This window comes from Manacus candei, unplaced genomic scaffold (assembly GCF_025592945.1).
Source record: "Manacus candei isolate 608988 ecotype Guabito, Panama unplaced genomic scaffold, ASM2559294v1 h1tg000059l, whole genome shotgun sequence".
Taxonomy (NCBI): domain Eukaryota; kingdom Metazoa; phylum Chordata; class Aves; order Passeriformes; family Pipridae; genus Manacus; species Manacus candei.
In genome coordinates, this window is record NW_026138107.1 from 2,215,959 (window position 1) to 2,237,776 (window position 21,818).

General features: G+C 45.3%; 1 protein-coding gene across 2 annotated transcripts in view; it reads right to left on the minus strand.

Annotated features, from left to right (window-relative positions):
• Nucleotides 1-1,843: 1,843 nt before the first annotated feature.
• LOC127478287 (urea transporter 2-like) overlaps nucleotides 1,844-21,818 on the minus strand; it is a 301,778-nt gene continuing 281,803 nt past the window's right edge. For both annotated transcript variants that reach the window (XM_051803727.1, XM_051803725.1), the window contains 8 exons: nucleotides 14,068-14,253; nucleotides 11,831-12,020; nucleotides 11,252-11,380; nucleotides 8,614-8,806; nucleotides 6,915-7,062; nucleotides 5,253-5,387; nucleotides 3,935-3,984; nucleotides 1,844-2,536 (listed from right to left, as the gene is read on the minus strand). In XM_051803727.1, coding sequence (XP_051659687.1) covers nucleotides 2,267-2,536; nucleotides 3,935-3,984; nucleotides 5,253-5,387; nucleotides 6,915-7,062; nucleotides 8,614-8,806; nucleotides 11,252-11,380; nucleotides 11,831-12,020; nucleotides 14,068-14,233 — 1,281 coding nt within the window. In that variant the 5' untranslated portion in view covers nucleotides 14,234-14,253 and the 3' untranslated portion in view covers nucleotides 1,844-2,266. The remainder of the gene's footprint in view (nucleotides 2,537-3,934; nucleotides 3,985-5,252; nucleotides 5,388-6,914; nucleotides 7,063-8,613; nucleotides 8,807-11,251; nucleotides 11,381-11,830; nucleotides 12,021-14,067; nucleotides 14,254-21,818) is intronic.

Sequence of the window (21,818 nt, forward strand, 5' to 3'; positions counted from 1 at the left end):
GGTAGCAGACTGCTGGGCTACCACTGATAACTTCAGTCAGTGCATTTATTGTCAGCTGCTCCCTTACAGGAGACACTTGATTTGTCTTTCCTGTTTTCAAGAATTATTAGTACTGCCTATAGTTACTCAAATCTTTTGATTAGCTAGAGACTTAATAAAGCTGTTTATACCCTATTTTTTATGGAAGACTTCAACCCTAGAAATTGCTTTACTAATTGATTTCAGGATGGATTTGCTTGTGGCTGAGGAATTAATGCCTGCAGTGGCACTTACATGACAAATTCTTTCCAATAGCCAATACTGTGCTTGGACCTCACTCTTATTTTTTAAGAAAACAAATAATATGCTGGGCATAACTAACCACAGTTGAGGTTCTTCTTCAAAAATATTGTTCTAGAAGTATTTTGCAGTATTTTTGCTAACTTTGTGTTGCTACTATTCAAATCTTTCTCTGATGCTTCACTGTGTATGAGCTAAATTAAACTGTGCAGAGCAGATGCCTGGATATAGGAAAGAGTGGTTTTTGATGAGAGTGATCAGGCCCTGGCACAGGTTGCCCAGAGAAGCTGTGGATGCCCCCTCCCTGGAAACATTCAAGATCAGATTGAATGGGGCTTGGACCAACCTGGTCTAGTGGAGGGTTTCCCTGCCCATGGCCGGGGGGTTGGAGCCAGACAACCTTGAAAGGTCCCTTCAACCCCAAACCATTCCACAATTCTGTCATTATATGAACAGGTTCCACTACTTTCTATGTGCTTCATGTTTCATTGACTGCTATAAGGGGAAGGTGTTCAGGCAGTTGTGTATCACCTCATGTCTTATTCTGCCTTTCTTTGTTTCTCTACAGCAGCAGAAACATGGGGACACCCATGATCTTGCAGTTTGTAGTTACCATACCAGACTGCCCCATTGTTTTGCTGGCATCCTGGCTCAAAGGGTATCTTGGCAGAGAGGGGAGGAATCCTAAAGTTTACCAGGCATCCCTGGAATGGTCTCACCTGTTCAAAAAGCACCTGAACATAAGTGAGAGTATGGTTTTGTTCACCAGGTTGAATTCCATCTTGGATGCTGCTTCTAGGGGACAGTTAGAGGGGCTGGCAGATGCTGCTGCTGCTGCTGCTTTCTGGTGATAAAGGCACAGTCTGAGTGTTTCTGGTCGCACAGTCTTTTTGGATTTTAAATTTTCATGTCCTCTGGGCGCGCGATTTTAAACTGATCATTTAAAACAACTTTAGAATGAGGAAGCCTTTTCTGGCAGGCTTCCTCTGCAGAGGTTTTGGAAAAGGTTCCCAAGAAAAGCCCTCCCTAGGGCAACTGGTGCTCCCCTGTTTTAAGGACTTAGAGGAAGCATAAACTGGCAGTGTTGAAACATGTGAAGACCCCAATCTGACACCCAAAAGACATCAAGGGGAACCTTTGATTTATTAATTTCTCATGGATTAATGGAAAGGATCTGCTCCCACAGGAAAGGGAGAGAATGAACTTCAGTAACTGCCACCAGCAGTAAATGTTCATCTCACTTTTTACATGGAGTTTTCCTATTTCCCACTGGATGCACGTAGGGATTCCGTCTTGCTATCCTGCAGTCAGCAGGAAAGAGATCTATTTGTAAGATAGGAAATTATTCAAGGAAAAGAAGAATGTTTGATCATTTCTAGCTACTCTCTTTTCCAGTCTGATTAAAGCATATATATTCAGACCTTCACTTAACAAGGAGCCAGGAGATGGCACCAAAAATGCTATGCAAGCCGTAAGAATATTTACTTGTGTGTGTTGCATCTCTAGAGGTACTAAAAGGGTTAGACATTGATGGGACACAAGAGAGGAAGAGATCAGTCTGTTTATTCCACTTTCAAATACACATGTTCTTAATTTGAAGTGCAGCTCTTGACGTAGTTCTTACATTATTTATTATTATTAGACACCAACGCCTTCTCAGCATACTTATTTTGTTAAATTACATCTCTGAAATTAAATACAGCCTCCTGTCATCTTTAATGTTCTTCTGCCTATTCTTATAATTATTATTGATAAGAGGTCACTTTCAAGTTAACAGCATGTGGATTGATAAGGCAGCTGTTATTATGTTACCTGAGTGCTTTTTGTAAAGCTTAGCTCAAGGGCAAAACCGTGTTCCCTCTGGACTGTGGAATGCTGAATCCCCAGCCTGCAGACCGCTGGCAAAGGTGGTGTTTGTGGCTGTGTTGTGTGCTTGAATGATGTCTGGAAAGCTGCCCCAGAACTGTGCAGTTGTGGATACTTGGAATCAGTGGGCGTGGCGGCTCTTGGGGGTGCACAGGGGGGTGCCTCCCGTGCTTATTTTTGAGTCGTCGGGGGGCTTCTGCTCCTTCCCTTTCTGCTCCTCTCTCCTGCTCTCCGAGGCCCTTCTCCTCATCCTCAGGTAGTAGATCCGGTTGGCTTCTGGGTAGGTGACTTTGGAGAGGGGGATTTTGTAGATGGCTGGGTTTTCCGAGTTCATCAGCAGGAAGAGGAGCGCGGACAGGCAGAAAGGCCAGGTGCAGACTGGCAGCCCGAGCTGGGGGGAGAGAAAACAGACACAGAGGTGATTTTGGTACTGCTTTTTGCTTTTTCCCTCTTATGTCTGCCTGTGGCTAAATTCTTGCATCTGAGGAGTTGGGAGAGCTTTCCCTGAGGGCAGGGTGTAATAGGATGTGTATTCCTGACCCACCCCCAATACAGAATTCTCCTGTCTGAATCCAGAGATGCAGGCGGTGGAGGCTACGTGTGAGCAAGGTTCCTTCTGGTCACTGGAAGTCTGGGAAGCTCCTTTGCTACCAAATGTCAACTCAGCTGCTCACACAGAGGTATCTAATTTGTCTGGAGTGTGTGGGGCTACACAAAGCAGCCGACACTGAAGACCTCAGTCCTTTTGGAGGTGCAGCTCTTGGTGCTGGATGGCACCTGATACCAATATTGAAGCAACTGAATCAGGCTCCAGAGCTCTGATGACTGGAATGAAAGTCAAGACACCCATCTCACTGGTGGACATTTAAGTTCTCTAATAAAAGAGCCAAATTCTACCCTCTCCGCTCTATAAAATGTCATGTATTGAGAGTGTTATTCACTCACTCTCCTCAACAACTATGTGTCACTGGCATTACATCCAACCCCGAATCCTTCTCTGTTTCCCCACCTCTTGACCTGACCTGATGTCTGCCAAAAGCAAGATCACAGGGAGAAAAAGTGGATGTCCTTTTTTTTTCCCTGATGCATCCCAAAAGAAGGTGTGCTTAAAGCAGCCCATCTGCAGGGACCTACATGGTACTGAGTGGGTGCCAGATGAGTACATTTATTGCACGAAGCTGCTAGTTTTATTCTTTATTTTCTTTTAAGTTAGTAAATCAATTTTATTAAAGTATGGTTTTGCTTTAATCTCTCAGATCTTAAAGAAGAAACAAAGCCTGGCATTTCTGGCTTCACCCCTTTCTTGATTTGTCCAAATATAATAACTTTGTACTTAAGAGAACAGTCTCTCCCTCATTTTAGTTCTTACATCCAGTTCAAACTTTAATAATGTCTGTAGGGGTAGTTGTAGAAAGACCTTGGAAGAAGAAAGTGAAAATTTAGACCATTGGGAATTGCTAAAAGATATTGCTCAACTAAACATTTAATCTCAAACCATATGCTGTTGCTGGAACTCACATACACATGCACAACCCTGCTGTGGATAACATGATACAAAGGTCTTTGAAATCTTATTATCAGCTATGGAGTCTCCAAGGGCACAATTCAGCTGACACAGAGTTTGTACAAGACCTGTCACTGGCTGCAGCATTCTCATTTCAATGCTGTCAAAGGTGACATAGAGAATTCTGAGGGATTTCCTCAACATTATATCAGAAAAAAACCAAAACATGGCTCAAACAAACAAATAAAAAAAAACCCCAATTATAAAACAAGGGCCCAAACTTACCACAGAGAGGGCATTAGCAAGAGCTGCTCCGGAGTAGGCACAAAATAATGCTGAGAAAAGAAGACCAAAGAGAGCTCAGGATGAAGAAATTATTGTTCAATCCTCCAAAGAAATTATCACACACAGTAGCACTGCCCAAATGCACGGTAAAATAGCCTGCCAGCTACCTGGTGTGAGGATTAATTCTACAATTCAACAATTAGTTGAAATGTCCCAAAGTTGTGATCTCTTCTCCCAGGTAACAAGTGATAGGACAAGAGGAAACGGCCTCAAGATGCACCAGGGGGAGGTTTAGATTAGATATTAGGGAAACTTTCTTCGCAGAAAGGGTCATCCAGCCCTGGCACAGCTGCCCAGGGCAGTGGTGGAGTCCCCATGCCTGGAGAGATTTAAAAGCCCTGTGGGTGTGGCACTTGGGGACATGGGTGAGTGGTGGCCTTGGCAGTGCTGGGGGGAATAGTTGTACTCAATGGTCTTAAAGATAGGTTTCAACCCAAACAATTCTGTGACTACATTTCATCCTCTGTGCCCTGTAGAGATGGATGGTGAATGAAGAACTCTGTTTTGTCATCACTTTGCAAGCGACGGTGGCATTTCTTTTATCTTTAATTACTTTTTACTTGGCATGACTTGACCCATATGCAGAGGGAATTGCAGAAATTCTTCAGAAGTGTGGGACTGCTGAAATTTTCTCTCCTGTGCCTTCACACCACAGGCAGTCAGCAGTGGGTCTCCTTGTCCCCGGATGCCAGAGGTGGGAAAACAGGAGCAAAGGTCGGGCAACCAAGGAATAAGTCAAGGAATGAAAAGCTACTGACCAATCTAGAAACTGTGCTCAGGCCAGAAAACTACTGAAATGAAGATAACTGGAGGCTGGGTGAATCTAAGGAATTCCTTAAATGGGAAATTTCTTTTATTAAGTTCTTCCCATAGTGCCTGGTTTTGGCTGCTGTTGGAGACGGGGTGCTTGTGTAGATGGATTTTAAACTGACCTTCTGCAACAGCTCTCTTCTTATGGCACGCTTTCTCTAATGATACCTATAGTTATGAAAAGGCTGCTTTTGTGAATCTGTTGTGGAATAGCTTATGTCCCTTTCACGAATGGTATTTCCACCCTTTCCAGGTGTTTCTACGTTATCAGGGTCTAATGCTGTTCTCTCTGTACTCTCACTTGCACATTCAGGCTCAACGCTGCTGCCACCAGAGAAACAGCTCTTGCACAGTGCCTGCGTTTGGTAGCTGACCCTAAACCTGCACTACTCATAGGCTGCCTCGGCTGCACAAATTTTTGGCTTCCCTTTATGTAAGAGGTACTCACCACAGGCAAGTGACAGCAGATGCGTTTGCCAGGTCAGGGCGTAGAACATCCCCCCGACCGCGATGCAGGCCAGGGCACAGTTGTAATTGTGTAAGCCCAGGTAGATGCTGTCAAATGGGGATGCAATGCTCAGTGCTGCAAGACAAAAAGCAAGGCTGGGGGGTCAGGTACGAGAGGTGTCTGCAGGAGGACCCGTCCCTTTCTGGGGATCTGTCGTCTCTTCCCTCTTGATGTCTAGATGAATTTATCTGTGCTGGCGTTTGCAGTGTGCACATGCAGAAAAAGGAAGGTCGTTATTTTGGAGCTCTGATAGTGTACCTAGGGTTGGAATTTGGCCCAGTCTCAAAGGCTTAATTTAGGCAAAACTTTCTGTGCATGCACTGAGCGTGTTGTAGTTGTTCCCCCAGATGACCTGGGGGGTCCAGCCATGAGAACCTTCTCCCCTGGGTGTCCTCCTTTCAGAAAGCTGTGCTCACACATACTGTTTAAACCTCATGCATACCTTGATCCTGGATATCAGAGGCACAACTGCATGTCTTTTGTGGGAGTAAGCAGGGTTTTTCCATCTCTTCCTAGTGACCTTTGCTAGATGCGGTCTAGTTGCTAGAGGTGGTCACTTCATCAGTGCTGTGGAAATTCTCCACAGGGATGGGAGCTGATGGTCTGCTCCAAATCTGACCTCATAGAAACTTTTGCAGGATTCCTCACAGGCTTCAGCAGTCCCAGCCAAAAGGAGAGCACAATATGTAGTGCACAGGCCACCTTCATGCCACTTGTAAGATTAATGCATTTCCTGCTGTTTTGTCCTGATCTGTCCTCTGTTTCATCACCATGTTTATCCCCAGATACTTTCCCCTGACCTTTCTCTTCCAGGTTAAATGTCAGACCTGTACAAGAGCTGCCATATGCTCCTAGGCATACAAAATTTGGACAGTTTTGTTTAAAAACACTGATATAAGGCAGCTCCAGTCTTGTACAAAGTGCTTCAAAGCACAGAGAACTTGTTGGACAACTGTGCCTTTTCTGAAGTTGTTGTCTCAGACTACACTTATTCCATCCTCTGTTTTTATTACCATTGATCATTTGAGTGGTATTAATGTTGTCTAACTTCAAAGGTCACGTTCATGTTTCCTGACTTAATGTTGTTTCTCTGGTTAGTGGAGACAGAGGCCATTTTTAGTAGCATTCATTTAGCAATTTTTACAAATCCACAGCAGGATAGAGCAAATTGCATCTAGAAAAGTCTTTTTCTTTGCCTTGGCTGATCGGCTCTGTGGCAGACATCTGCTTATGGTGGTAATTTAAAACAATTGTGGAGGCAAGAGATCAGCTCTGAAACTCTTTTTCTAGGTTTCTTTAAGATCATCTCCATGGGATTCATCACACCCAGTGGCTAGAGGGTTAAGCAAGGTGGAACAAACCCCCTGCCTGAATTACAAATCTATTAACAAATTCAAAGCTCAAAGAAAACCTTGTTCTGTTCTTGCCTTCAGTGTGTCGTGTGACCTTCAGTAAGAGCTTCCAAATTTAGAGGCAGTTGAAAAAGGAATGTTTCCCCAATTACCTACGAGCACACACAACTGCAAAGCCTAGACAGAGTCGCGTGATGGCTTGGATCAAGATATCTTGGTTGTAAAAATGACTTTGTTGAATATTTCTTACCTGCAATCATCCCCACTGTCGATCCAATTGCAGCATGTAAACAAATCAGTGGGGAGGAGATAAGCAAAGCCACAAGGAAAATGCCTCCGGTCCAGGGGTTTCCACAACCATACACTTGACCAACTCCAACTGGGATGGACTGTAGGAGCTGCAGCAGATGGTAGAAAAGGGCATGTAATTGTCTCTCTGTACCCTGAATGACACAGATGTTATTTTTTCCAAGCTATTGGCTGAAACAGAAAGGAAGGAACCCCGGCTCTGAGTTGGACTGTGAGTAAATCATGAAGTCATAGAACAGTTTGGATTGGAAGGGACCTCAAAGATCATCTCATTCCAATCCCTTGCCAAGGGTGGGGACACCTTCCTCTATCCCAGGTTGCTCCAAGCCTGTTCCACCTGACCTTGAACACTTCCAGGGTGGGACAACTGGCAATCTATTCCAGTGCTTCACCAGTCTCACAGTCAAGAATTTTTTTCTAATACCTGGTCTAAACCTACTCTCTTTCAGTGTGAAGCCATTGCCCCTTTTCCTGTCGCCACCTGTTCTTGTTCAAAGTCCCTCTCCCTCTTCCTTGTAGGCTCCCTTTAGGTACTGGAAGGCCACAATTAGGTTGGCCCAAAGCCTTCTCTTCTCCAGGCTGAACAATCCCAGTTCTCTCAGCCTTTTCTTGTACAAGAGGCGCTCCATCCTTCTAATTAACTTGATGCCTCCTCTGAACTTGCTCCAATGTCTATGTCCTTCCTGTGCTGGGCCCCCAGAGCTGGAGGCAGCTCTGCAAGGGGGTCTCACCTGAGGGGGTAGAGGGGCAGAATCCCCCCCTTCCCTGCTGCCCACACTGTGGGATCAGCCCAGGGCACGGGGGGTTTCTGGACTAGGTCATGTCCACCCTCTCCCCCACCAGAATCCCCAAGTCTTTCTCCCCAGGGCTGCTCCATCTGTTCCATCCATGGCCTGGACTGATCCTAGGAGTTGCCCTGACCTGGTGCAATGCCAGTACTTGGTTTTGTTAAACCTCATGGGCCGCTTCTCAAGCTTCTCCAGGTCCCTCTGGATGGTCCTGCCCTTCAGATGTGTCACTTGCACCCTCAGCTTGGTGTTGTCAGCAAGTGTGCTGAGGGTGCACTCGATCCCTCTGTCTGTGTTACTAATGAAGATATTGAAAGCACTGGTTACCACTTGTCTTTAATGTCCACAAGTTCTCTGAGCTGTTGATCACTGCCCTTTGGGTCAGTTACCCTTGTGCTGTTGTGGGAAGGTGACCCTCCAGATCTAGACCTGGGTGTAAATGAGTTTCTGTTGCTTTGGAATCCCAATGTTTCCTCTGAATTTTCGTGTTGCCACTTACTGTCTTGCTGATGTGTTTTTAACCTGAACTGGACAGCAGGAAGGCCTGTCCACATGTGCTTCTGCATTGACAGCATGTGAGAGACTTGTTTTGGGGCAGTCCGAGTTTAGGTGGAGTGAAAAGCTCAGGATCTCTGTTCCCTCAGGCTCCACCGGCCTTTCTTCTGGATCAGCCAGGGCTGTCCCTGGGAATCTTATGGCACTGGTCTCTTTGCACTGAATGATGTTTCTGTGAATTATCCTGGCTGTACATACCATAGTCATTCTGACCTACGTGAAAGTGTTGTCCAGAAGTGAATGCCTTCATGCTCACCTTTCTGTGAAATATCATGGATCTGTTGGTGGGAGGCTTACCAGTGGCACACTGATTGCAGACCAGGTGATGTTGGGCACTGCAGCTATAGGCTTGATGAGGGTGGTGGGGAAGAAGGGGTTGTAGTGTCCTGTGGCTGCCAAGTAGAGAGTCACTGCAATGTTGAAGGGCAGAGTGAAAACAGGAAGGTCCCATTTACTGAAGATGGATCCCAAAGCACTGGACAGGACGGGGCTGAGAAGAGGAGAAGAGACATGAATATAAATTTTGCATAACAATTATAGGGTGGAACAGGTGGAACAATTATAGTGGTGGAACATTTAGAAATATCAGGTAGTGAATACCTTAATATGTTAGTCTGCATCAGACAAAGAGTTGCAGAATGCTGTTCATCTTTCTGAAAAAACTGTCTAATCCATTCATGGATGGTGCAAATTGCACACCCTTCTCTCAGGACAGCTACTCTGGTAACTGTGCTGAGCTCAGGGAATCAGCAAAGAAATACATCTAATACAGCATTTAGATGTGGGTGGAGACAGGTAATCTGACTTATTCAGGAGAAAATTTCAGCAGGAAACAGAAGAGCCAATTTTGGGAATGCCACATGAAAAACTGTGGAGAACTTTAGGTGGTCTAAAAAAGCTGCTGTCTTGAGGAGGCAAGAGGGAGCTGGAAACTACCTAATTTGCCTTTTGTTTGTTTGTTTGTTTTGTTTTTGTTTAAATGGTGTGCAGGATATCAGAAGATGGCTCTGGAAGAGAAATAAAGCAGAAGAGGTGACCAGGGAGGATGGAAAATCTTCCACTAAGGAACACAGAAATATTTATCATGTTAGACACTGTTTTTGGGGAGCGAGGAGTCCTTAGGACTCCTCAGAGTCTTACAGAGAGTGTAAGATGAAGTCACCAGTGTAACAGAGCTGTGAAAAATGTTGGTGCCAGACATCACCCAGACCTTGACTGATGTTTGAGTGATGTCAAAGACAGTGATGTTACTGTGTGCTGCCCAGGTGCTATCCAAAATCACATGGTATTTTCTGAAAGCTGAGATTTGTCTTTAAAAAGAGCTTGATTGAATGTATTCAACATTAAAGTGTTTGGGGTGACCCTCAACCTGTTATTGACAGGACGCTAAAAAGCATTCAAACCCTGAAGTGCCATGACCTTTTCCAAAGTTCTTGTCTGTAGAACCTGGAACACAAACTTTGCCAGATCTCAGGATCATTTCCAGGACTGCTGGATTTCCACTTGAAATGTGTGTCCTACGTGATGGACTTTATGGGATCATATTGGCAGGGTAATATATCATTTTTATGGGGCCCAGAAATCTTGTGGAAGAGAGCAAATGGCCAGGTCCTGTCCTTGATGGAAATGGCCTCTGTTCTGCTGCTTTCAGCTGAGCTCCTCTGATACAAGTGAACTGAATAGCTTTTATGGTCCACTCCAAGCAGAAGTGGACATTGCATAGTTTGCAAAAAATCAATTTAAAGACTTAATTTTTTCAAGAAACTGCATTTGAGTCCTAGAAGGTCATTAAGCTGGTTATAATAAAAAAACCCCACCCCACCCAAACTATTTGGCATTTCGAAAGCAACATCTTGTGTCCTGCTGTGTAGATGCTATCAGTGGGAAAAATGCTTTGTTCTCCTTGTATAATCTCAGATGAAGACTATTTTTTTTCTTTTTGACAAATTTGGTTCCCAAAGGACTTTACAGATTTATTGCTTCTAGCTGTAGGAAAAAAAAAATCAGTACTTCAGTGAAAATGGTGTCCTAATTTCTGTGCTGAAACACAAAGCTTCTGCCACTTATACATCTTGTCAGGAAAAAAGGAAACAATTAAAGAAATGCTGACTTCTAAAGCTGAAATTCAAAATATCAGTTAAAACATCACTGAACTGTCTAATTTTAAAATCTTTCAGCTCTACCCTCGAGTCTTGTGAACTAAAAGAATGAAGAAAAGTTTGAACAAAAAGCCTCAAGGAATTCTGGCAGATAAGACAAGCTAAACATTCTTGCAGCATGCACTGGGTTTTGAGAGATTGTTATAAAATGACCTTTGCTGAGAGAGACTAAAGAAATGAAATATATTAAAAAAAATAATCTGATCTTAAAAGCAGTGAAATCCAATAATGACTTGCATCTTATTGCTTACAGTGATTAAAATGTGACAAATTAATTTCAGCTAAGGCTGTTAAATAGATTCTGCATTGCTGTTAGGGTCCATGTTTAAAAATGGAAAATTTAATCCTGGAAGGACATAGTCTGGCGTCTGGAGTTGCTTGGAGGAATTAATTTTGCTCGTGACTGGTTGCATGTCTGTGAAGGGGAATATTGAATTCAGCCCGAGGGAGAGCACAGGGTCGGTTCAGCACCTGGGTGTGGAAGAACCATTGTGGTGTTGGGCACCATGACCTCCACCCCGAATGTGTCCGGTTCCTGAGGGATATTTTTGGAGAATTGGGGTGGGGCTGCTTTATCAACGTGCTGTAATCAGTGTTGTCTGTGCCCTCAGCTCCTGCCACATCCCTCGGGAGCTCTGCGTGTGGATGAGCACATCATTCCACTGCCACCCACTACAGGAGTTACTGGTGTAGGGCAGAGGGGACCTCAGTGTGTTCAAGCTGTTTATAGCCGGACTCTCTCCTTGAGAATTGTCCTTAGGAGCAGGGTTACTTACCAGGCCATTGATATAACCACCACAGGAGGGAGAAGCCACCAGTAGTAATCCCCTTTGCTGGAGTAGACAGCCATGAGCAATCCCACCAGCATCCCGTTGTAGCCGTGCAGCCCAGCTGTGATGGCTGACCTGTGACGGAGATAAACGTCTGCAAGGTAGCAAGACATGCTGGAGATGCAGTTTATGAGTGCCCTGCTCCCAGTGAAGGGAGGGATAAAAAAAGCAGTGAGATTGTTGATGTACTGTCTCTCACTGGCGTGTGGAAGGGGAGAGTTTGGGAATTTTTGGAGGATGGGGGAAGGGGGTCTTGGGGTCTCCTTAGTGACCTGTAGGAGCTGCGTGGTTGTGACAGTTGCTATCAGAGAGAGTTAACCATCTGTTTTCATGAAGGCAGACAGCTGTGGGGACAGGCTGGTTCTTCCTGGAGCACAGCTCTGTCCTCACCCAGCTGCTTCCAAACCACCTGTAAGGAAAGCTGGTCTGCTGTCCCGAACGAGTGGCTACGAGCCATCAGTGGGCTCCAGATGTTACAACGAACCAATTTTTACTAAGGGTATGAGGATGTGAGGTACCACCTACCTGTCCTGACTGAGAGCCAGTGCAGTCAACGTGGACACAGCAGTTCCAGTGCAGCCCGTGAGCATCCACCAGGGACTCTGGAGGAAAAGCCCCACCAAAATGATCAGCCCACTGAGGGGGTTGTTGACAAACATCACCTGAGAGGTCCCTCGCAAGATCCAGTCCACCAGCTGAACCATTAAGGGCTTGTCTGGAGGAGATCAAAGGAGAATGCTGTTGGTAAGGCATCATTTTAGCAAAGCACACTCATCCCTGCAGCTGCCTTCTGGCCACGGAACAGAGGTGAGGTATTAACGGGGGAAACTGCAAAGCCACTCTCTGATTCATTGTTATCTCAGTGTATTTTGCATCTGGCGCTTGAAAACTAATAGGGATGGACTGGGTACTGCTATAAGATTCGTGGAGGGATTGATAAAAAAGTGATTTATTTATGGCGATCAAAAATAGTCAAACAACTGCTTGCATGGTAGATCACATTATATTCTGCTATAAGTTTAATGACGAAACAGGGCTTTTTTGGTGTATAATTCAGATGCAGAGAGGGACTCTGAAACTGGTTTATATGTAGACAGGGAAATATGAAAAGGAAACAATTTAACTGTTTTAAGAAGAAAATCAGCAACTGAGAACATGGTGGTATAGGAGAGGGAGTCAAAGGTGTCTAAAAAGTATTTTGAGAGCTAAAGAACCTAAATTAAGAAAATAGTTATTATAACTTGGACTGTATTTATGGCAAAGAGGCACTTTCAAAGAACAAAGAGTTATTGTTCTTTAGGGAAGGCTATTGAACCTGAACAGAGCAAACAAGGGCACCAAGCTCAGGTGCCCCAGGTGAGTGCAAGGGGAAGGTGGGACCAGGGCAGCCTATCTGAGGGCATCTACATACAGTGCTTCTAATGATCTCCTGGGGCAGAGGAGGGACTTGTAGCGTGCAATAAATGTTGCTGCTGGTACTTGGCTAGAATTTTTTTTTTCTTTCTCTCTTCTGGGAAAACTGTAACCACTTCTGAACTGCTGTGTGTTATTAAACACACAGCGGGAGAATAGGTGCAAGGAGAACAGGTGAGAAAGAGGAGCTTGCATGTACAAAATGTTCATGCAATGTGTGTATGCAGCTCTCATCTTCCTAAAGATTTGAAATTAATTCTGTTAGCTTAGATTGTTAATTAGACGCAGGTTTAAGTGTCAGGCTACTTTTTGATTATAGGCAATGACTTATTCCTAAAAAAGTCTTTCCAGACAGGGTTAAGGAGTAGGAATGAGGAGGAGTAGGAATGAGTTCCTAAGAGAAAAATGACCAGACTTGTCTGAATTAATTTTAATTCCTATTTGATATTGAGCTGTGAAACACTTACCAGCAATGTGCTCAGATTCAGACACAAGTATTAACCATAAAAATTCAAATGTAACCAGAGGACAGTGGCCAAATGTTTTCAAAATATTGAGTAAGAAAAGCTGTCTAAAACACATGGACTGCTGCAGCAAAGAGAAACAGGAGATGTTTCCCCATGTCTGGGAATCACACACACTGCAGCCTGATGAGCCTGTCTGGAGCATTTCATCCCAGCTTCTCCACCAGTGATAGCTGCTGCGCAGCTTGTCTGTGCACTTATTTCTCTCCCACTGCTGCAGTTGCTCTGCTAACAAACCTAGCCCTGATAGGGGACCCACAGTCTTATACAGCCTCTCAAAAACCCACATTCCTGGTGATTCTGGGTAACAGGGACCATCTGCTCATGCATTGTTCCTGTCTGGACATCGAACCTTTGAGATCAGTCTCAATTTGCGATTTATAGCATCATAACACCCACAGTGCCTATTGCTGCCCCACAGATGGTAACACAAGAGCCTTTGCCCACATGATTCCCATGTGGATGAGGAACAGTGGCTGGTCCAGAGCAGTTACAAACGAGACTCGATCCCTGGCCCTGACGTGTGATTCTGGGCACTGCTATAAGGAACGTGATGCTAATGACACATAACTCATTAAGTGTAAAAGATGTCTTTGGCCTGTGCTGAATTTTGCATGCAGCCATGGTGGTGGAAAGAGGATGCAGTGGGATTTCCTTCCTGAGAATAAGGAAGAAGCCAGAAGTTTGCAATGAGCTTGGACCATGCTGCTTCTGCTCTGCCTCGGGGAGTGAAACAGACTCTCACGTCGTGCCCCAGCACTGAAAGTACTGTTGGCAACAGAGATGTCCCCAGCCAGAGAGCCCCAAACACATCTCTGTCCTTACTTTTCATCCACTCTCCATATTCTTTCATTTCTCCTGTGAGATACCCAAAAACTTGGTGGATCCAATTTCTGCTTCTCCACAGCAGGTCCTGGGCTCTTGGCACCCGCCTCTTGTACATCTGCCTCTCACTGGAACATTCAGTCACAACGATCTCGCCGAGCTCCATCTCTTTTGGGTGAAGGACAGCTGGAAATCACAGAGATGATGTGTTAGAAAAACCTTTTGGGTTGCGCCCTGACAACCTTCAGAACCCCGTGGTGATATCTTTCTTCCAAAGATGGGATGTCTATGGAGAAGGGGTCTGCCTGATCCACTGCTCAGAGTGGTGTGTGCTGCTGCTGCCCAGAGCAGTGGTGTCTGCTCTTGGGGATGTGGGCCAGGCAGTGACCTGCTGCTGTCATGGAGCTGTGGCACAGAGCTGCAGGGGAAAAGAGGGATGTGGCCCTGGTGCCCTGCAGCATCCCACCATCACTCCGGCTCCTTTTGCAGCCCATGACAAGCTGCTGCTTTGACAGGGGACATGACATTTGCCAAGCAACTGAGTGGTACCTGTGTGCTCACCATGCTTGGCTGAGTATAGCTGCTCTGACAGCTACTGAGGAGGGAGACTGCTGATGTTTGGCCAGCAGAGAGCTGGAGGGAAGCAATGCAAATTGCCAGTACAGAAGCAGAGAGCAGGGGACAAGAAAATACTAGAGGAGAGGTTGAACTGTGTATCCCTTTTGATATTTTGAGCTGGTGCCTTCATATATCACCCCTCATTCCACATCTGCCTTTGATGGACTATTGAGAGCAACCCGGAGTAGCATCAAAGTATTGCACAGAAATCAGTATCCACATGTGGCTTTAGACAAAGATAAGCACCCTGGCTCAGGGCTGTTTGTATTTTAGTTAGCAGGTGAATATTCATCAGGGGTAGGGGTTTATTAATCTCACAGTTACAGTTGCAGGGCTTCGTTCATTAAAAGTCCATTACAATATAAACTCTAAAGAGAAAATACACTACACTGCAGAACCTTAACAATTCTATGGTTCTATTCCATGTTGCCTATTTTGTTTGTTCATAAAATACTGCTACACTGCAGGTCACACCTGCAAAACTGCCTCCCTGCTGCCTGAGGGAGTCTGGCATCAGCTGTGGGTTTTGCTCTAATGGTTTTGGAAAAGTGCGACCGAGTTTCTTCTAGCCCCAAAGCGGACTGCATCGTGAAGGGCTTGCCCCCAGTTCCGTGGAATATGGGCACCATCTTCTGGTGGGAGGCTGTTTTTGGGTAGCTCAGACAGGTTGTCAGCGTTAGCGCCTGCGGCAGCAGCAGGACGGGCTGGGAAGGGATGCTCGGCTGCTGGGAAGGCTGTTCTGCAGAGACGAACACCGACAGGCGGATGGTAAGAAGATCTGTGGCTCAGAATGCCCTCCTAAGAAGGTCCTTGAGCATCAGAAGCTGCTTTCCCTTCACCCCTGGCAGCGCGTCGCGCAGCGCCTGTTCCCCGGTGCTCTGGCTCTCCCTGCCGGCAGCTCGTCCCCACGGCAGCGAGAGCCTTCGGGATGACCTCAGCACCAGCCTGGGGAGGGATGTGCCGGCAAGAGGTGTTGTTGCTATGTGGAGGTGTGTAAACTAAGCCTAAGCATCACTCAGTTTGCGTGATCCTGTCGGAGGAGAATCACAGAAGGTTTTGAGTGGTCTAAAGCAAGAAGTGCGGTTGTGCAAGGAGACTCCAAACCTTGAATCAGAGAATCAGAGAATGGTTTGGATTGGAAGGGATGTGAAAGAACATAACATTTCAACCCCTCTGCAATGGGCAGGGACACCTTCCAATAGACCAGGTTGCTCCAAGCCCTGTCCAACCTGGCCTTGGGCACTTCCAGGGCTGGGGCAGCCACAGCTTCTCTGGGCAACCTGTACCAGGGCCTCACCATCTTCACAGCCAAGAATTTTTCCTTATATCAAACCTAAATCTCTTCTCTTTTAGTTTAAAATCAATCCTCCTTGTTCTGTCACTCCAGGCCCTTGCTCAAAGTCCCTCTCCAGCTCTCTTGGAACCCTTTTAGGCACTGGAAGGGGCTCTAAGATCTCCTCAGAATCTGCTCCAGGCTGAATAACACCAACTCTCCCAGACTGCCTTCACAGGAAAATTGATCCAGTCCTTGCTTGTGTCTCAGGGGGTTGTAAACAGCAGGGTTCCCAGGTTCTGCACAGCTGCAATCAATGCAGGAACAAGCAAGGAGCAGAAGAAGAGGGGTGCAGTGGTTTTATTGCCCCTCTTGGTTTTCTCCTGTCTGTGATCTGATTCTGCCCATAAACTGAGCCCAATCTCTTATTTCAGTTTAAGGCAGCCTTGGTGACTGTCAGTTTTGGCTGCTTCCTTGTGGCTGGACAGGAGGACACTGGTGTAGGGAACACTGAGCAGGAGTTACCCTTCTCCTCCACTGTGTCTTCTAGGTTGAGGGAATATGCAATGGTCAGATATTGGGAATATGCATCCCTCCGAGATAGGAAGAGGCCAGGTCCTGCTGGAAAAACAGATATTTTTGTGTAGATACATCCCACGGAGGCTGGGCCTCTGTAAGATGCATCATGGCTCTGGGTTTCCTGATAGTCAGTGTAGCTCTGGGCACCTTCAGATGAAAGTCAGCCCACTTCAGCTCACTGCTGTTCCCGTGGACAGTTCAACCTGGGTGCTCTAGACAGGCAACCAGTAATTTTTGTGAGGGACACAAGGCCTGAAGTCAACAGCAGAAGCAGAGTAGAGACTCCAGAGCAATATCAGGCTGTCCTTAAGGTTGCTTTCCCTCCAGAACTTAATAGTCATATTTAGCAAATGTGTCTGGTATCAGAGATGGTTCTTTGGTCAACATTGAAACAGTCTTCCCAGGGCTGTGGTAGAATTACCATCCCTAGGAGTGATCAAAGGGCTTGTGGGTGTTGCACTTGGGGATACGGGTTGGGGGTGGGATTGCAGTGCTAGGTTAATGGTTTGACTCGATGATCCTAGAGGACTTTTCCAACCTTAATAATTCCATGACTCTATTCCATGTTACCTGTTTTGTTCGTTTGCTCGTGTTCTTCTAGAAGTCCTCTCAAAATAATTCCAAGGGTTGAGGTGGGCTCAAATAGCTGCAGTGGATCCACACAAAGGAGACTGGAACGTCTCTTATGGCCTGGAATTCTTCAGGATCCATTAATAAAGAAAGGTCAGTGGTCCTTTTGCTGCGAGCAGTAACCACCACGAGCAGTGCAGTACAGCTCTAACCAGCAGGGAGGATAAAGACTGAGTAGTTGTGTCTATTCATCATAGAATCTGAAAAACTTATGGTTGTTTGAAACCTCACCAGAAAAAAACACTTGTGGGTTTTACAAACAGAAGCATGACTGCAGAGCTCCTCGACCCTGTATTTACAAGACTGCACAGCTCAATTCCCTCTGAAACTGAGATGTGGGACCTGTGAATTTTTAAAGTTCTTGTCTTTGCTCACATCATTGAACTATTAGGGGTTAAGGGCAAAGTTGTCATGTTAGACTCCTTTGCAGTCAATTCCTCTCTGTAGAGAAAAACTACATCCCCAGAGTGATTCATATCCCATTTTTCTTACATACTATTTGAGATGGGACAAAAAAAGCTGTCTGCCTCTCTTTTTCCACTGGCTGCAGAGGGAGCCTGGTGGCTGAGCTTTTAGAGGGCTGTTTTCAGGCAAGAAAAACGCCTAAGAGATTTTGCCAAGGTCAACCTTGAAGTTTCTGGAAGTGGGATCTATAGTCCCAGGCTAGTGCTTTTGAATAACTGAGCCATCTGTAACAGGCCTGTAATCCACATCAAGAAGGGCATCAAAGTCCTGGGGCTAATAAAAAAAAATATTGCCTCTTTATGATTCCTGTTTGCTTTCTTCCTATGAATTGGAAGGAACTGAAACTCGCCTTGAAGGGAGCACACTCACCCTCCTCAGATGGGAAGGCAGCTTGGGACATGACTGGAGGAGATGGCTGAAGAATTACCAAATTTTGGGGGAAAGAAGTAATGCAAAAAAAAGAGATTTGGGGATGCTGAAAGCCTCTACACAGCTGAATCATGTGCCTTTACATCAGATAAGCCCAAGAGACTGCAACAGCTGAGTAAGATACTGGAGGGCTGTGATGGGCACAGTGATCCCTGCAGGAATATCACCCTGGAAAAACACCATTTCTTTGCAGCAAGTGCCTGTCAGCCTGTGGATAGGCTGGTGCTCAGTGGTACAGATTCCACGAAAAATAGAGAAATCATTTGAACAATTATCTAATTAGGGCTAATGAGAGCCTGAATCACTTAAGGCACACCTAGGGCTGATGAGGAATTCCCCGAGAAAAGGGTCTTTTTGTCAGCAAACACTGATTCATCAGTGTGGTAATGAGCAGTCCTGCTCGTTAAGGACATTTATCAGACTGCAGGGTAATACAGGGTGATTAGGAGTCACCTCCAGACCTACCTGTGCCTGCTTATCCCCAAACAGACACCTGCTGTAGCCCGCTTTTGAGGCACAGGGTGCTGACAGCAGAGAGATGTGTATTTTTCAAGCCTCCCAGAGTATGCTCTGTGTTTCTCTTTGTGTTGCTAGAGATAATGTTCCCAGTGTAGCACCATCACACAGCCCGCAGTGATCTGGTCGTCTCATGAAAAGAAAAAAACACCATTTTTTTTTTTTTCAGAATAGTGAGCTGGTGCATGACTAGGGTGGTGGGTGATGAGTAACACGACCCAACTTTTTTACAGGGCTGCTGTTTGTGTTGGGAGCTTAGCCTGGTGCTAAGGTACCTGAAGCCAAGGCTGGGTAATTTATCTTTCCACCTCTGTGCTAAAAGCAGAGTGATCAGAAATGCATTGGCTTCAAGGGATGTGGCCACACAAGGGCCTCGAAAAGAAGCCCTTAGCAAAAGCACATTTCTCTCCTAAGGAACCATAAAGGAATAGAAAAGAAATACCATGTATGGATAGAGGGAAAAGCTCTGGGATGGTGACAGAATACTTGGCTGAGTTGTAATGACTTTACCAAGTGAGGCTCTACCAGGGATCAACCAGTGATGCTGAAAGCAAATGAATAAAGCAGGGCATTTCGCTGAGGGTGAACGCAGCACAGTTTCTGAGAACAGGTATGAAACCCTTAGCCATGGACCTTTAAAGTAAAAACAAACAAAATGAAACCAAGCAAACAAACAAACAAACAAAGAAAGAAACAAACCTACCCAAAGAGGAAAAAAAATGCTCAAGTGACCTAGTTTCCTGTCACAGGCATTAAATGAAGCCACATTCCAGAGCAGCTCTGTCATTTCTGTACAAGTACAACTACCACAAGACAGTTAACAATCAGGATAGTTTAACTTAGGGGGCTAAATATGACTCTTACATCCTTATTTGGATAATTGGCTTTTACATTGTGGTCTTGGAGTCTTTCTGTGTCTTCCTTTCCCAGTCTCTGCACTATGTAATGCAATACTTTTCTTTGCTCCAAGGCAAAACTTTACTACTTCTTCTTTCCCCTCTGTTGCAGCAGTATCTCCCAGTATGCCAATGAGGGCACAGAGTTTATTTGATGGATTGTACTGGTGTCTGGGGTAGAAGCTGTGCTGACATCCTCTGTATGTGTGGCACGTGTGTATGTAACTGTGAAGCAGGGTTTGACTTCCTTGCTGCTCCTGAATGGTGTTTGTAGAGAAGGATTTTTAGAATCATAAAGTGGTTTGGGTTGAAAGGGAAATTAAAGATCATCCTGTTTCACTCCCCTACCATGGGCAGGGACACCTTCCACTATCCCAGCTTGCTCCAAGCACCATCCAACCTGGCCTTGAAGACTACCGGGGATGGGGCAGAATCTGTTCCAGTGCCTCACCACCCTCAGAGGGAAGCATTTCTTCCTAATACGTTATCTGAATCCAGATCTATTCCCCTTGACTCTCTATAACCATTTAGAGGCTTACAGTTACGTGGTCTCTCTAGGGCTGACACAAACTGATCGATATAATCTCTGGGCAGATCACCCAGGCGTGTCGGACATCACCATTGGATGGGATTGATTTCCTTCCAGAAGGGTCTATCTCATCGTTTTAGTGTCACAGAGAGACTAAGATGGGACTTAGGAGGGTAACTGTAGGTATCTGCAGTGTGAATGTCTGTACCTGAGCGTCTTGATTTGACTTCCAGTGAAGAACTGGACAATATATGGATCTAGAGCATGATTCATCCCTTCCCATCCTACACAGATGAATCATGTCTCAAATTCTGTTACATTTTCTGTTTATAATGGGAAAGACAGACAGCTTAGATGCACACATCTGCACCACGTGTACATGGGGAGAGAGGTGATGAATCTCAACAAAGTGACTATCCCAAGGTTATTTGGGAAACCTGTAGCTGACTTGAGTATCAAACAAGGACACGTTCATGTTTGAACCAAGTGCCTAATCCATGAAGAATTTTCAAAATGCTAACCGTTTTTGTTTTTTTTTTTTTTTTTAATAATAGAAGTAGTCAGATCAGGTAGATATTTTAAGACACAAAAATCCTGTTTTCCTGCATATGGTTTCAGTTATAAAACCAGAGGGGAAAACAAATAGAGAAAATATGAAATATAAAAACCGTTGCTTCTAAACAGAATGTTTTTCAAAGGTTTCCATGAGGTGTTGGCTGCTCGGCAAAGCAGACTGTAAAACAATTTTACAAGCCACATTTATTCTAAGAGCTCCACTTATTGAAGTACAACTCAAACTCTTGTTCTGCCAGCCAAGTTCCATAAATTAAACACTTGTCCAATAACACATACCTCTGCACTTGGATTCTCTGTTTCTTTTTGGCTTTTTGTGTATGTGTGTCTCTCTCACTCTTTTTTTTTTTTTTTTTTTTTATCCTTTGCAAATGGAAACAGAAAGGGTTTGCTTGTTTTAGGAACGGATTTAAGAAGCAGAGCAGTAAAAGTAAAAATAAGATGAGGAAAAAGAAAACAGGTCAACTGACTAAAATGAGACTTTTGTTCCATCATTTTGCATCTTGGTGACACTGACTTAAAGCTAGGGCTAAACCCAGGTGTGAACCTGTGTGATGTCAAATTTCTAACTAAAGTAGTGCCTCAGGGTATTTAGAGAAACCAGGTAGGTAAGGGAGGTCACATGTGCCTCCCACCTTCAAAGAGAACCCAATCTCCCTCCTTTCTCTAGAGTATTATGGCCTTAGAGGTGTGACCATCACCAGGACCAGCCTTTTCTTACAAAGGAAGGGACAGGGAAGGTGTGAGACGTTTTCAGATGGCTATCCTGTCTGACCTGGAGCAGGAAAGGCTCCACAGATATGTCAAGGAAAAAGTCCTGCCAGTAGAGCTCCTGGGTTCACTGTGCCTTCCCTTTCCCACCTTTTTTCCTGTTTCTCTCTGCCTTCATTCCTACCTACGTGCAGCTCTCGCTGCTCTTTCAGTTTGGTCTAGAGCCTCATGTCCATACTATGTCTAAATCTTGAAGACTTTTTCATAGGATGGTAAAGGCTGGAAAAGATTTCAGAGATCATCAGGTTCAAACTCTGACCTATCCCCGCCTTGTCACCCATCCCAGAGCACTGAGTGTCACATCCAGTTGTTCCTTGGACACCTCCAGGGATGGGGACTCCACCACCTCCCTGGGCATCCCCTTCCAATGACTGAACACCTTTATAGCGAAGAATTGCTTTGTCTTCTTGTCCTGTCCCTTGTTCCCTGGCAGCAGAGCCCGATCCCCCCTGGCTCCCCCCTCCTGTCAGGG